Source organism: Oncorhynchus masou, chromosome 17, assembly GCF_036934945.1.
Source record: "Oncorhynchus masou masou isolate Uvic2021 chromosome 17, UVic_Omas_1.1, whole genome shotgun sequence".
In the NCBI taxonomy this organism is placed as follows: Eukaryota; Metazoa; Chordata; class Actinopteri; order Salmoniformes; family Salmonidae; genus Oncorhynchus; species Oncorhynchus masou.
The window spans coordinates 37,780,523-37,797,568 of NC_088228.1; the positions used below are offsets into that span (position 1 = coordinate 37,780,523).

The 17,046-nt window shown below is 41.9% G+C and overlaps 1 protein-coding gene across 1 annotated transcript in view; it reads right to left on the reverse strand.

The window, feature by feature from the left end:
* LOC135558268 (proteasome subunit beta type-5-like) overlaps positions 1–16,280 on the reverse strand; it is a 62,877-nt gene extending 46,597 nt beyond the window's left edge. The window contains exons 1-2 of the mRNA XM_064991986.1: positions 16,063–16,280; positions 8,180–8,438 (exon numbers count right to left, since the gene is read on the reverse strand). Coding sequence (XP_064848058.1) covers positions 8,180–8,438; positions 16,063–16,280 — 477 coding nt within the window. The remainder of the gene's footprint in view (positions 1–8,179; positions 8,439–16,062) is intronic.
* Between the last annotated feature and the right edge of the window lie 766 nt (positions 16,281–17,046).

The window sequence follows — 17,046 nt, forward strand, 5'->3', positions numbered from 1 at the left end:
AAGATTTAGAACACCGACTCATTCAAGGGTTTTTACTTTATTTTTACTTTTCTACATTGTAGAATAATAGTGAAGACATAGACTATGAAATAACACATATGGAATCGTATGAACTCATGGAAAAAAATAAACGCACTCTGTGTTTATTTTCAGCAAACTTAGCATGTGTAACTATTTCTATTAACATAACAAGATTCAACAACTGAGACATAAACTGAACAAGTTCCACAGACATGTGACTAGCAGAAATTGAATAATGTGCCCCTGAACAAAGGGGGGGTCAAAATAAAAAGTAACAGTCAGTATCTGATGTGGCCACAAGCTGCATTAAGTACTGCAGTGCATCTCCTCCTCATGGACTGTGCCAGATTGGCCAGTTCTTGCTGTGAGATGTTTCCTCACTCTTCCACCAAGGCATTCTGCAATTTCCCGGACATTTCTGGGGGGGAATGGCCCTAGCCCTCACCCTCCGATCCAACAGGTCCCAGACGTGCTCAATGGGATTGAGACCCGGGCTCTTCACTGGCCATGGCAGAACACTGACATTCCTGTCTTGCAAGAAATCAAGCACAGAATGAGCAGTATGGCTGGTGTCATTGTCATGCTGGAGGGTCATGTCAGGATGAGCCTGCCGGAAGGGAACCACATGAGGGAGGAGGATGACTTCCCGGTAACACACAGCGTTGAGATTGCCTGTAATGACAACAGGCTCAGTCCCGTGATGCTGTGACACACCGCCCCAGACCATGAAGGACCCTCCACCTCCAAATCAATCCCACTCCAGAGTACAGCCCTCGGTGTAACGCTCATTCCTTCGACGATGAACGCAAATCTGACCATCACCCCTGGTGAGACAAAACCATGACTCGTCAGTGAAGAGCACTTTTTGCCTGTCCTGTCTGGACCAGCGACGGAGGGATTGTGCATTCCTGGTGTAATTTGGGCAGTTGTTGTTGCCATCCTGTATCTGTCCCGCAGGTGTGATGTTCGGATGTACCAATCTGTGCAGGTGTTGTTATGCGTGGTCTGCCACTGCGAGGACGATCAGCTATCCGTCCTGTCTCCCTGTAGCGCTGTTTTAGGCGTCTCACAGTGCAGACATTGCTATTTATTGCCCTGGTACATCTGCAGTCCTCATGCCTCCTTGCAGCATGCCTAAAGCACGTTCACGCAGATGATCAGGGACCCTGGGCATCTTTCTTTTGGTGTTTTTCAGAGTCAGTAGAAAGGCCTCTTTGGTGTCCTACGTTTTCATAACTGTGACCTTAATTGCCTACCGTCTGTAAGTTGTTAGTGTCCTATCGACCCTTCCACAGGTGCATGTTCATTAATTGTTTATGGTTCATTGAACAAGCATGGGAAACAGTGTTTAAACCCTTTACAATGAATATCTGTGAAGTTATTTGGATTTTTGGATTATTTTAGATTATCTTTGAAAGACAGGGTCCTGAAAAGAGGATTTTTCTTTTTTTGCTGAGTTTAGTAGCCACCATAGCCACCATTTGACTTGATGACAGCTTTGCACACTCACACTCTCAAAATGCTTTTCCAACCGTCTTGAAGGAGTTCCCACATTTACTAAGCACTTGTTGGCTGCTTTTCCTTCACTCTGCAGTCCGACTCATCCCAAACCATCTCAATTTGTTTGAAGTTGGGTGATTGTGGAGGCCAGGTCATCTGCTGCAGCACTCCATCACTCTCCTTCTTGGTCAAATAGCCCTTACACAGCCTGAAGGTGTGTTTTGGGTCATTGTCCTGTTGAAAAACAAACCAGATGGGATGGGGTATCGCTGCAGAATGCTTTTGTAGCCATGCCGGTTAAGTGTGCCTTGAATTCTAAATAAATCACAGACAGTGTCACCAGCAAAGCACCCCCACACCATCACACCTCCTCCTCCATGCTTTACATTGGGAAATACACGTGCAGAGAAAATCTGTTCACCCACATCGTGTCTCACAAAGACACAGCGGTTGGAACCAAAAATCTCCAGTTTTGACTCCAGACCAAAGGACACATTTCCACCAGTCTAATGTCCATTGCTTCTGTTTCTTGGCCCAAGCAAGTCTCTTCTTCTTATTGGTGTCTTTTAGTAGTGGTTTCTTTACAGCAATTCGACCATGAAGGCCTGATTCACACAGTCTCCTCTGAACAGTTGATGTTGAGATGCGCCTGTTAGGGTCTTTCATTCCTGTGGCGGTCCTCATGAGAGCCAGTTTCATCATAGCGCTTGATGGTTTTTCGACTGCACTTTAAAAAACGTTCAAAGTTTTGGGCTGACATTCATGCCTTAAAGTAATGATGGACTGTCGTTTCTCTTTGCTTATTTGTCCTATTCTTGACATAATATGGACATGGTCTTTTACCAAATAGGGCTATTTCTGTATACCACCCCGACCTTGTCACAAAACAGCTGGTTGGCTCAAATGCGTTAAGGAAAGAAATTCTGTTAATTGAAATGCATTCCTGGTGACTACCTCATGAAGCTGGTTGAGATAATGCCAAGAGTGTGTAAAGCTGTCATCAAGGCAAATGGTGGCAACTTAGAAGAATCTCAAATATAAAATATATTTTGGTTACTACATGATTCCATATGTGTTATTTCATAGTTTTGATGTCTTCACTATTATTCTACAATGTAGAAAATAGTAAAAATTAAGAAAAACCTTTGAATGAATAGTTGTTCTAAAACTTTGACTGGTAGTGTATATTGCTAGATATAAAGTGAAATGTTGCTATTTAGTTGTAAATATGTAGGATTACTTGTTTTGATTGTTTTCAAGCCCTAGCCAACACATGACTCCAATCATCAACTAATTATGGTCTTCAGTTTAGAATGTACTTACTTTAATCAGGTGTGATAGTTAATTCTATAGACAAAATACTCACCAAATATTCTTCTCTCTTTCAGCTATCGGAGACTTGACAATAAGTCTCAAAAGTGTCTATGTCTACGCATAGAAAACTGCAAAGGACTACACAGACATCCCAGAACTTCAGAGAGCAGTTTTGAGAAGACTCTTATTTGGAGCTACTTAAGAGAGTGATCCTTAGAACAGATGGCCCAAGACTCCCTGAAGTGCCACCACCAATGCCTGAGCTGCTACAACTTTGAGGGCAAGTCGCCAAGCAACACAGGGTGCAGTAAGCACATCTTTGAGCTGGGAAGAACCGGAGCTTTCCCTGTTTTCAGACCATGTGAAAACCTAGAGTACTCAGAATAGTTGTTGAAAGAGGTGGGCCTACAACCTAACATAAATAAGGGAAGTTTGTGCGGGCAACAAACTTGAGAAACAATACACGTTATATTGTTTTATAGTCTTTATTGTACTTTTGGAAAGGTTTTAGAATTATTTCTAAATCGTTTTCTTTTCCTGGATATCTATGTTCTTGACGGTTTACACTTCAAATTAGCAGAGCTACCAGTTGGTAGATATCCAGGAAGGCGGATGGACTACCCTGGTGTAAATACTAAACAAGTCAGTCCAATTACACAGAACTATATATTTTAATTTTTTTTTTTAATATTTCACAATATACAACACAAGGCAGGATCACGTTACAAATACTAGCCGACAAGACAGCACTAACATAAAATACAACTATTTACATACTGTAACGATGTGCGCTGAGAGTTTGGGGAGCAAGTTCAGGGAGTGAGTGTTTTAATAAAATTAACATAATACAAAACAAGAAACACAAACAGCACACAGACATGAAACTGAAACAATGACACCTGGAAAAGGAACCAAAGGGAGTGCTATATATAGGGCAGGTAATCAAGGAGGTGATGCAGTCCAGGTGTGTGATGACACGCAGGTTTGCGTAACGATGGTGACAGGTGTGCGCCATAATGAGCAGCCTGGTGACCTGGAGAGGGAGCACATGTGACACATACTATCAGGAGTCAATTATTTGAGTGCACAATATCACATTTACAGAAAAGAAGTAGAGATTACAATAAAAAATATTCTATATTATTCTCAGAAAATAACATTCCCTCCCCCACTCCCCTACCATGTAGGTCCATTTCCTGGTCAAGAGTTGTTGATATCTGATAGAGTTTAGCATAATACATCCCATGCCTGGATTTGCCCGAGCTTTGTTTATCACGGCCACTGACCGCTCTATACCAACAATATCTTGAAAATATGGTAATCATGTTTGAGTCGAGAAGATTGTAGGGGTAATCCAAGCACTAAGGATAACCTTTTTTTGCTGCTGTTAACCCTGCTTAGATTATTATTTTCTGAACCAGTTGCAATAAAAATGTAGAGTCATCATTCAACAAAAATAAATGGTGGATCTTTGTTCACAGGACATTCCCAAAACTTGTGCATTAGTGTTCCAACACTATTCGTACGGCATCTATCACATACTGGAGTAGGAATCAGCTTCATCTTAAAACGTCTAAATGGGGTGGCATAACTTCTATGTATAAGCTTATAATGTACAAGCTGGTGTGCTGGGTTCTTAGAGGTGACAAATACATATTCCCAAATGGTATCCCAGTTCAGGTCGTGCACCAATCCCTGCATTACACGGTTCCATACTAGAGTGACACCCAATGTAGAGCATTTAACAGACAGTACGAGTCCGTTTCATTTTTACTATAGCAATCCTACCTTGTAATGATATTTTAAGAGAGTTCCTTCTGCAAACTTTGGAAAATTTGGTGGGTATGCATATCCCCAAATAAATAGGTCTGCCTTATGCCACTGCACAGGAGATGCAGCAGGCAAAGTTAAACATTTCACAGGGCTATTAAAGGTCCCCGTATAGATTTTCCCAGTTTATATCTAGAGAATGAACCGAAAATAGTTAATCATTTCAGAATTTGTGGAAGGGAAGTTGAGAAGTCTGCGAAATACTATAAGGTGTCATTGGCATAGAGTGACACTTTATGCTGAGTACCTTTAATATTGATGGGTGAAATAATTGGGTCCAATCTAATTGCTTGAGTAAGGGGCTCCAAAGACAGTGCAAAGAGCATTGGTGATAATGGACATCCTTGTTTTGTGGAACGTTGGAAACAGAAAGTCCTGGATAGAATGTTTCCCGTCTGCACAACTGCTTGGGATGCAGAATACAACATTTTTAACATGGAGATAAATCCTTTACCTAAATCAAAGGCCTCCAAAACACACCATAAATAGTTCCATTCTAGCATATCGAAGGCTTTTTTTTGCATCCAAACTAAAAAAAAGTGCAGCAGGGACTGGGTCATTTTCATTTATGATATGGAAGCGACGTCTAATATTGTCTGAGTCTAAACGACCCTTTATAAACACAGTTTGATCATCGCTAATTAGATGTCCTACAAGCAGTTCCAATATGATGGCAAGTACCTTTGCAAACAACTTGAGCTCTGTTGTAATAAGGCTTAAAGGCCTACAACTTTTACAGTCTAGGGGAGATTTACCCTTTTTTAACAAAACTATAATCAGTGAGGTGTTTTGGTCTCTATGGAATTCTCCATGTTTTAATGCATGATTGATAGATGGGAACAAAACTACCTAAATGTATCATTAATTTCTGCCAGGTCATGTGATATCTTACCAGATGGTGTTTGAATTGTATTGAATACGCTTTGCCTCGCTTTGCTTAAGCCTTGTTTCCCCTCAAACATTTTGTCATCTCCCAAGGTGACCGGTGGGATGTGGCTGTATCTGTATTAAGCAATAAATATTCTTAAATTGTGCAAAAAAAAGCCTTATTCCGCAGCAATGTTGTGTTAAAGCGCCATCTTCTGGCATCTTTCTGTTTGGAGCTGTCAAGTCAAATACTATACAGGACAGCTCCATGGTCAGAAATGACAATGGGGAACAGCTCAGTTGTCTGAATAACCCTGTTTATATAGGGAGATACAAATACAGTGGGGCAAAAAAGTATTTAGTCAGCCACCAATTGTGCATGTTCTCCCACTTAAAAAGATGAGAGAGGCCTGTAATTTTCATCATAGGTACACTTCAACTATGACAGACAAAATTTGAAAAAGAAATCCAGAAAATCACATTGTAGGATTTTTAATGAATTTATTTGCAATTTATGGTGGAAAATAAGTATTTGGTCAATAACAAAAGTTTATCTCAATACTTTGTTATATACCGTTTGTTGGCAATGACAGAGGTCAAACGTTTTCTGTAAGTCTTCACAAGGTTTTCACACACTGTTGCTGGTATTTTGGCCCATTCCTCCATGCAGATCTCCTCTAGAGCAGTGATGTTTTGGGGCTGTTGCTGGGCAACACGGACTTTCAACTCCCTCCAAAGATTTTCTATGGGGTTGAGATCTGGAGACTGGCTAGGCCACTCCAGGACCTTGAAATGCTTACGAAGCCACTCCTTCGTTGCCCGGGTGGTGTGTTTGGGATCATTGTCATGCTGAAAGACCCAGCCACGTTTCATCTTCAATGCCCTTGCTGATGGAAGGAGGTTTTCACTCAAAATCTCACGATACATGGCTCCTTTACACGGATCAGTCGTCCTGGTCCCTTTGCAGAATAACAGACCCAAAGCATGATGTTTCCACCCCCATGCTTCACAGTAGGTATGGTGTTCTTTGGATGCAACTCAGCATTCTTTGTCCTCCAAACACGACGAGTTGAGTTTTTACCAAAAAGTTCTATTTTGGTTTCATCTGACCATCTGACATTCTCCCAATCTTCTTCTGGATCATCCAAATGCACTCTAGCAAACTTCAGACGGGCCTGGACATGTACTGGCTTAAGCAGGGGGACACGTCTGGCACGTCTTGTGCATTATTCATTAAAATGACAATTGAATGCTTAGATAACCTACGCAGAAAAAACATTTTTTTTATAAAGAATTAAGCATAATGATTATGGTTCTAAATTGCATGAAAAATCTGTTTCACTTGTTAGAAAAATGGTACATTCTCCGACACCCCCTATGCTCACGTAATTCGTGCCCCCTCTAAATTAATGGGTGCATGACACCCCTGCCTACCCTCACCCTGTACTGAATTGTTACAAATGAATGTTTGCATGCATGGTACATTTATGCATAATATTACATAACATATTTATATTTTTTTGACACACATTACATTACGATTCACAGTGCTCAGACATACATGCAGGCGTCTTACTTTCTCTCTCCCATAAAGTGGCCAGTCTTCTTCATCCATCTTTTTGATCCTCTTTTGTCACAAATTTTTTTCCCTAATCTACTCCTACCCTCTCCCTAGCCCTGACTTTCCAATGCTGACCCTTGGACAACATAGTCAGGTTCATTTGTATTTGACATCCCTTGTCTGTCACGAATGTTGAATAAAATTCCATTTGAACTTACTCTACACTGACTTTGTCCTTTAGTGAGTAGGAATGTGAGACTAAATATCTACAGAAAAGTATTATTAAACTGACTTGAAAACACGGGTTTCCGTGTGTGGCTATCACAATTTCTTTGCTCATCATCTAAGGCATCTAAGATGGAAGTACATGCAAGCAATGCATGCATTAACTGAAGTAATGTAGGTGTTTACATTGTTTTGTGCATGTGCCAGGTTTCACCATCTTCACCACCCTCTCCCTTCTCTCTGTGGTACTCCTCTCTCAAATCCTCCCTGTCTCTGTGGCTATATCCTTGGGCAGTGATGTGAAAGAGGTCCACACAGTTCCCTGAATATGCATCCCTGTGTGTGGCCCTGTACACAATCTCTCTGGCCAATGAGATTGCCTCCTCCTCACTCAGGCTCCACCGAACCCATCCATCTAGTACTGCATAGGCATAGGGTGAACCTGAGCCCACTGAGAAAAACTTTCCCTGCAGACGGGTGCCGTCACTGCACACATAGAAGCGCTTTGGGCCACAACGATCACTGGCAAGGGATATTGTCAGGTTCCCGTCAGTTACTGCATGTCTTGTTCTGTCACTGGCCCTGCCAGTCAAGTCATCCTGACTACAAGAATCACTTGCAGACATTCCTGTCTCTTCAAGGGGTACTTTTGCTGGAGAGATGCTGTCTCTGCCTGATCCTATCCCATCAACTTTTTGTTCCCTGAATTTCTACACCCTAACCTCCACTACATCCGAGCCAGATAGAATGGCTGCCACACGCACATCAGTCCCCTTAAATGGTTCCAATATATGAGAGAGGAACTTGGCAGAGCTAGTGATTGACAAGCGGCAGCCATGGCGTAGCTGGTAAAGGGCGGATCTCTCTAGCCAGGATTCTCTCCAATGGCATGCAGTCTGCACCACTGCCTGAAGTGGTGACCAGTAAATGGGAGTGGATGGGCAGTATCTTCTGGACAGAGGGACAGGAGACAAGCCCTGAGCAGCTGGCACGTGTGTCTGCCGCTGCTATAACACCTCCTTGGAACACAAAGGCCAGGGTAGTGGTTCCGTGAGACAAAGGGAATGGGCGGCGAGTGGGCGGTGATGGAGAGGTGGACAGGGAGGAAAGGGACGAGTGTCTGTTGTCACAGCGGAAAGGAACAGAGCTCTGAGGGGTAGGTATGAAAGAATGCAGAGGGACCCCTCCACCTCTCTCAGATTTAAATCCACCCCAACCAATGCTGCTTTCCATCAGCCATGTCCAGGAGAGGAGTGGATTCTCCCATAGGTCTAGAGAGTGAGGCAGGAGTGTTCCACCTGTGAGACATAGGGGTGTCCTGAAAACTACAGACGTCTTGTAAAGACATTGGAATTGTCTCTGGCTGACGGATTGTGGTTGACATCAGTGCAATAAACGTTGATTACAAAACAGACTCAATATCCCGACAAAACAGATTCACTGTCCCTTGAGTTTGAGTAAAAGGTTGATGCTCAGTGCAATCTCTTAACAGGGAGAGGCGGTAGAATTTAACAGCTCAGAGAAACCCATAATCCAGAGAAACTGTCCATAGGCCTATTTTTCTCCCAGTGGAATCCATGACAGTCTTGCTTAGTATTGACTCTCCCCAAATACAATGACAGTGAAGTTTAAGTATTTTTATATAGGGGACTGACATAAACACACACACACAGAGAGACTCTGTTTTTACAAGCATTTCGCTTGATTTGGCGATATATGATAGTGCTTCTGTTTTGATGGTGAGTAATATGATGCAGAGAAGCGACTCTACAAACATTAATTTACAGGGTCTATTCTGCTGAATCAGCAGAAAGAGGAAGTGACAGTGCAAGAGAGGCAAACAAGACGTCATCCTGACAATCAAATAAACCGTCTCTACCCTCCGTTGTATTGGCAAACATTCAATCACAAGGGAACAAACTGGACAAGCTCCGCTCGAGACTATCCAATCAACAGTACCTGAAGAACTGTCATTTTCCATGTTTATTGGAGTCGTGGGTGAACCAGGACATGGATAATATATATTGAACAAAAATATAAACGCAACATGTAAAGTGTCGGTCCCATGTTTCATGAGCTGAAATAAAAAATCCCAGAAATGTTCCTTAAGCACAAAAAGCTTATTTCTCTCAAATGTTGTCTTTCTGTCAAAAGAGAATTTCTGTCTATAATGAAGCCCTTTTGTGGGGAAAAACTCATTTTGATTGGCTTTCCCTCCCCAGTGGGTAGGACTGGCTGCCAAGTGGCCCTCCCAGGACCACCAATGGCTACACCCATGCCCAGTCATTTGAAATCCATAGATTAGGGCCTAATTCATTCATTTAAATTGACTGATTTCCTTATACAGTATGAACTGTAACTCAGTAAAATCGTATACATTTTTGCATGTTGTGTTTATATTTTTGTTCAGTATACACCTCGCTGGTTTTTCCATGTTTGAACCAGGTTTTCCTCTAGAATTTCTAGAGCTCTATTCCGTTTATTTTTATTATTTAAAAAACTCTCTAATCCTTGCCGATGACAAGCATATACCCATAACATGATGCAGCCACCACCATGCTTGAAACTATAAAGAGTGGTACTCAGTGATGTGTTGTGTTCGATTTCCCCCAAACATAATGCTTTGTACTCAGGACATAAAGTGATTTACTTTGCCACATTTTTAACAGTGTTACTTTAGTGTCTTATTGCGAACAGGAAGCATGTTTTGGAATATTTGTATTCTGTACAGACTTACTTATTTTCACTCTGTCAATTAGGTTAGTATTTTGGAGTAAATACAATGTTGTTGATCTAGCCTCAGTTTTCTCCTATCACATCAATTAAACTCTATAACTGTTTTAAAGTCACAATTTACCTCATGGTGAAATCCCTGAGTGGTTTCCTTCCTTTCTGGACACCTGTATCGTTGTAGTGACTGGGAGTATGAATACACCATCTACCAATAGGTGCCCTTCTTTTCAAGGCATTGGGAAACCTCCCTGATCTTTATGGTTGAGTCCGTATGAAATTCACTGCTCGATTAAGGGACCTTGCAGATAATTGTGTGGGGTGCAGAGATGAGGTCGTCATTCAAAAATCCTGTTAAACACTAGTATTGCACACCGAGTGAGTGCATGCAACTTATTATGTGGCTTCTTAAGCACATTTTTACTCCTGATCTTATTTAGGCTTGCCATAACAAAGGGTTTGTTACTTATTAACTTATTAACTCAACTCAACCGCTCTGAGGCTGCATGGTCCTAAAGAACACCAATGCCACTTTTTGTATCACAATGCAATAATAAAAGTGTGTGTGGGGGAAATTTCAGAATGTGTGTAGGAGGGGTCATGATGTTTATCTCCTTTCCCAGTTTCATCAACAGTTTTGAATTCACACTGTTCCAGATGCAACCGGGGTTGTACCTAATAAAGTGACCACTGACCACTGGATCTATAGACTTTCCAGAATGTGTTCTGGGAATACCCGGGGTATTAAACATTTGACTGTAAGTGTTGAACAGTTGAATCTATTTCCTCGGAAGATGGTACCATTCAGCTGACAAAGAAGGACTTCAACAAAGCCAAAATAGAAAACGATTGGAAGGGGACTCTTTGCTGTTAAATTAGAAAAACATATGAATAAATGACTGTTGTGCCTTGTAACTGATGAATGTCTGTTGAATGTCTGTGTTGTGTGAATATAAAACCAACTTTACCTCTGTCTCATACCTCTCCTCCAAATGTCCCACTGCGTCCCTTACAGCCCGCTTGCTTTCAACCGCAGCTAATCTATTTTTCAATCTCAAGGCTCAATCCCTCTACTCATCATTTCTGTAGAAACCTCAGCTTCTTCAATTTATTAAAACATGGCATAATTAGTGTCATCCAAAAAAAACCCACTAACAACACATTACCATTCACATACTGTCAACCCTCACCAAGTTGACATCAATCCTCCTTATCAATGTCTTCATCAGCTGCAAAATCTGGATCCCTACAAATCAGCTTGGCTAGACTATCTGGACCCTCTCTTCCTAAAATTATCCGCCGCCATTGTCGCAACCCCTATTACTAGTCTGTTCAATCTCTCTTTGTATCATCAGAGATTCCTAAAGATTGGAAAGCGCCTGCGGTCATCCCCCTCTTCAAAGGGGGAGACACTCTTCACCCAAACGTTTACAGACCTATATACATCCTGCCCTGCCTTTCTAAAGTATTCAAAATCCAAGTGAACAAACAGATCACTGACCATTTAGAATCCTACCATACCTTCTCCGCTATGCAATCCGGTTTCCGAGCTGGTCATGGGTGCATCTCAGCCACGCTCAAAGTCCTAAACGATATCATAACCGCCATCGATAAAAGACAGTACTGTGCAGCCGTCTTTATCAACCTTGCCAAGGCTTTCGACTTTGTCAATCATCGTATTCTTATCGGCAGACTCAACAGCTTGGTTTCTCTAATAACTTCCTCGCTTGGCTAGCTACTTCTCAGATAGAGTTCAGTGTGTCGAATCGGAGGGCCTGTTGTCCGGACCTCTGGCAGTCTCTATGGGGGTGCCACAGGGTTAAATTCTCGGGCCGACTCTTTACTCTGTATATATCAATGATGTCTCTCTTGCCCCACATACTACCCACCACTGCGACCTGTATGCTCTCGTTGGCTGGCCCTCGCTACATATTTGTCATCTGCACATCTATCACTCCAGTGTTAATTGCTAAATTGTATTTACCTCGTCAATATGGTCTATTTATTGCCTTACCTCCTTACTTCATTTGAACACACTGTAAACAGATTTTTCTATTGCGTTTTTGACTGTACGTTTGTTTATTCCATGTGTAACTCTGTGTTGTTGTTTTTGTCACACTGCTTTGCTTTATCTTGGCCAGGTCGCAGTTGTAAATGAGAACTTGTTCTCAACTGGCCTACCTGGTTAAATAAAGGTTAAATAAAAAATAAATACCTAGTTAAGCTGCAGCTGGCCCAGAACGGAGCGGCACGTTTTGCTCTTAATTGTAATCAGAGGGCTGATATAAATATTATGCATGCCATTCTCTCTTGGCTAAGAGACTGACTGCCTCACTTCTTATTTTTAAAAGAAACATTAAAGTGTTGAAAATCCCAAATTGTTTTCATCGTCAACTGACACACAGCTCTCACACACACACTTATCCCACCAGACATGCCACCAGGGGTCTTTTCATAGTCCCCAAATCCAGAACAAATTCAAGAAAACATACAGTATTATATAGAGCCCTTATTGCATGGAACTTCCTTCCATCTCATATTGCTCAAATGAACAGCAAACCTGGTTTCAAAAAAACAGATAAAGCCACACCTCGTGGCACAACTCCTCTCCCCTATTTGACCTAGATAGTTTGTGTGTATGCATTGATATGTAGGCTACATGTACCTTTTTAAAAATGTATGTAGTTCTGTCCTTGAGCTGTTCTTGTTCTTGATGTTCTGTATTATGTCATTCTCTATTATGTTTCATGTTTTGTGGGGACCCCAGGAAGAGTAGCTGCTGCTTTTGCAACAGCTAATGGGGATCCTAATAAAATACCAAATACAAAAACGTATTACCTCGAAATCGCCTCGGTATTCATGTTGAATTAACCTTTCAATTTGAACTAAACAAGCTGCTAAATCGTTCAGTTTACATTTTAAAATAAACACTGGCTGCTGTTTCTAGCTAAGCAAACCATGGAAATAGTTGAATTACAATCAGAAACCCAGATTTTTGTCAGTACCATAGACCCAATGCTATTGAAATGACAAGTAAATCCTGCAAATAACCCAATTATAATGGTTTGCGGTCTTAACGTCTGGCACGTAATAATGACATAATTACCAGAAAAGTCTTTCTTTGCAAAGATTTAACATGCACAAAGGGGATTTAGCGGTCATCAAGTTTCCATTGATTTGGTGAGGTCAATAAAAGCAGATTATATTTTCACTTGTGACATAATGAAATTCCTTTATTACATTACATTTGCTCCACAATGATTATTCATCACATTCCGTCTTAATTCGCTCCAACTGTATGGAAAAAGGGTTTATTCGACAAATCAGGCCTTATAGGCAGTTTTCTTTAAATGTATTACCCGGACTGAGAAAATCCCATAAGCTTTATAATGTCATTTGGCAAGTCAATTCCCAATATTTTTACCAAAAGTGGACATACGCCAACCTTTATCTCCCAGATCCTGTAGACAGTCATATAATGCTTGAACCTGATCTCTATCAAATGATCCATAAAGAGAACACTCTGAACCTTTCAGAAAACTTTGTACACCCCTTACGTATGTCTACGTATGGGTTGCTTAAGTTGCATATCATAATTATTCCCATTATTACTTTATCAAATCTCTAGTAATCGATTATACACACATACAATTAATCATGTTTTCATATCTTCACAGAATCCATATATAACATTAGAAATTCTTAGGTACTCGCATCAACCACTCCATGTGCGTTTTCAACGACTCTCCGCCGCCACTAAGCAGTTCTGCAAACATACTCCAGGCGGAAGCCCAAAAACTTTGGTTTCCTGGACATCAAGGACTCCCTCGCCTCCCAGAAAAACCTATATAATTACCACTACTTCCCATACATATAAAATAACATCCCGCGCTCCATAAAACCCTGTGATATTCTATGATGGCAGTGATGGACAGATCCCCAAGATAACATTATATATGGAAACTAATTAACCCAATTTAAATCAGCTTATTATACACATTTCTATATGTTATTATCCAAACTTCAGATTCACACTTATTTCCACACTCACACAACTCTCATATCACAATTTACACAGTACTGTTCCCAAAACACACTTAAATCAATTAGTTATTTTTTTACAATATTTTTATAACCTGCAGGAATATTTTCTAGTTTCTATCTCAGGGTAACTTCCTGGGATAAGCAACTCATACATTTGCATCTTACAATACTAACCCATGTTACTGCAATGCATCACGGCCATACCATGTAGGACTCCAAATAATTTCTAACTTCAGCACAGTATGATCACAACTTCCTATTTATCATGACAATACTATCAGGATATCATAACCTTAAAATGGCAGTGCCTTCAGGACTCCATATCTCTTATTTCTAAAATGGGGTTTGGTTCAAAACAAATACAGGTGCACCTTATTATCTTATAGAATATCATTGTAATGCATTCTCTAATATCTCTGTAGTGCTTTTGAGTCCATACAGGTCTCTAGCCCACAGAGGACTTTCTCTTTTAGGCCTTAACTAGTCCTCACAAGGTCTAGTTATACATCCGGTACACACAGCTTTGGATGTCATCCGCCCTCAGGTTCTAGTTATACATCCGGTACACACAGCTTTGGACGTCATCCTCCCTCAGGTTCTAGTTATACATCCGGTACACACAGCTTTGGATGTCATCCGCCCTCAGGTTCTAGTTATACATCCGGTACACACAGCTTTGGACGTCATCCTCCCTCAGGTTCTAGTTATACATCCGGTACACACAGCTTTGGACGTCATCCTCCCTCAGGTTCTAGTTATACATCCGGTACACACAGCTTTGGACGTCATCCGCCCTCAGGTTCTAGTTATACATCCGGTACACACAGCTTTGGACGTCATCCGCCCTCAGGTTCTAGTTATACATCCGGTACACACAGCTTTGGACGTCATCTGCCCTCAGGTTCTAGTTATACATCCGGTACACACAGCTTTGGACGTCATCCTCCCTCAGGTTCTAGTTATACATCCGGTACACACAGCTTTGGACGTCATCCTCCCTCAGGTTCTATTTATACATCCGGTACACACAGCTTTGGATGTCATCCGCCCTCAGGTTCTAGTTATACATCCGGTACACACAGCTTTGGATGTCATCCGCCCTCAGGTTCTAGTTATACATCCCGTACACACAGCTTTGGATGTTAAACGTCAGATGGCAGTTCACTCAGAACCCAATTTTTTTTTTTAAATACAATGAATAATTGTTTCCAAGAAACGTCAGTCTCACCCTATTTCTCTGTCTCTGTTTGAAATGACGTATCCATTCCACTGACGCTCCCAGACAGGCGGGGGATCCAGTCTGCTCCGTCTAGTGGAGTATGGCTGTCCCGGCTGCATCTAATACAACTCCTGTTGCACAGTTAACCTGGATTCCCCCTGGAACAATCAGCAAAATTAAGATTATCATTCTCTCCTTGTCGCCAAATATTGTTGTGGAATACTCTAAACAAGTGAGAGAGACTTTGTAATTTCTTCAATCAATCATCTTTATTTAATATTGACTCATTATTGCAGTAATTAATCTGGTCGATCCCACACTCTTGAGTGTTGGACCGAGAGCTCCCCGCTAATGAAAAAGCATATAGTAAACATAGAAACGGCTTAGTCATGGCTGGTCCCACACCTCCCGTGCATCATATAAGCCACCTTGGGTTCATCTTGTGGTTAACTGCACCCGGTGTTGTTTTACCACCAACCCAGCTTAGTTTCCCAGATGCAAGGCTGATTAGAAACAAAGAGGGGTTTGTTCTACTCCAACAGGCTATCTCTGTCTCGGGTTACACACACCAACTCAGTCTATGGAATGCAGGCTGTAGGTTCTATCACCAACCCAATCATAAATCAATTGCCAGCGCCGAAGCCCCAGAGGCCCGACTCAATCCCACAGGCACAGATGAGAGAGTACTCATCAAACCTTAGTTGATGCAGAAACAGTATTATAACATAATCTTGTAATTTTTCCACCGTACTCCACACTGTCATCCCCCACCTGGACAAGAGGGACACCTATGTGATAGTGCTGTTTATTGACAGTGTGGAACACCGTAGTGCTCTTGAAGCTCATCACTAAGCTCAGGACCCTGTGACTGAACACCTCCCTTTGCAACTGGATCCTGGACTTCCTGACGGGCTGCTCCTTGGTGGTGAGGGTAGGCAACAACACATCGGCCACTCTGATCCTCAACATGGGGACCCCTCAAGGATGTGTGCTTAGTCCCCTCCAGTACTCCCTGTTCACCTACGACTGAGTGGCTGCGCACGACTTAAAACCCAATCATTTATTTTGCTGACAACACTACGGTGGTAGGCCTGATCACAGAGGATGATGAGACAGCCTATAGGGAGGATGTCAGTGATCTGGCAGTGTGGTGCCAGGACAACAACATCTCCCTCAGTGGAGCGGGTTGAGAGCTTCGAGTTCCTTTGTGTCCACATCACTAAGGAATTAACATGAACCACACACCAACACAGTCAGAAAGAAAGCAAGACAAAGTCTTTTCACACTTAGAAGGCTGAAAAGATTTGACATGCACCCTCAGATCCTCAAAAAGTACTACAGCTGCACCATTGAGAGCATCTTGACTGGCAGCATCACCGCTTGGTATGGCAACTGCTTGGCATCCGACCGCAAGACGCTACAGAGGTTAATGAGTACGGCCCAGTATATCACTGGGGCCGAGCTCCCTGACATCCAGGACCTCTATTCCAGGTGTTGTCAGAGGAACACCCTAAAAATTGTCAGACTCCAGCCACCACAGTCATAGACAGTTCCCTCTGCTACCGCACGGCAAGCGGTACATATGTACCAAGTCTGGAACAAGACCTGTACAGCTTCTACCCCCAAGCCATATGACTGCTAAACAGTTAACCAAATAGCTACCCGGACTATCTGCATTGACCTTTTGCATTAACTCTTTTGACTCATCACATACAGTATGCTGCTGCTATGGCTT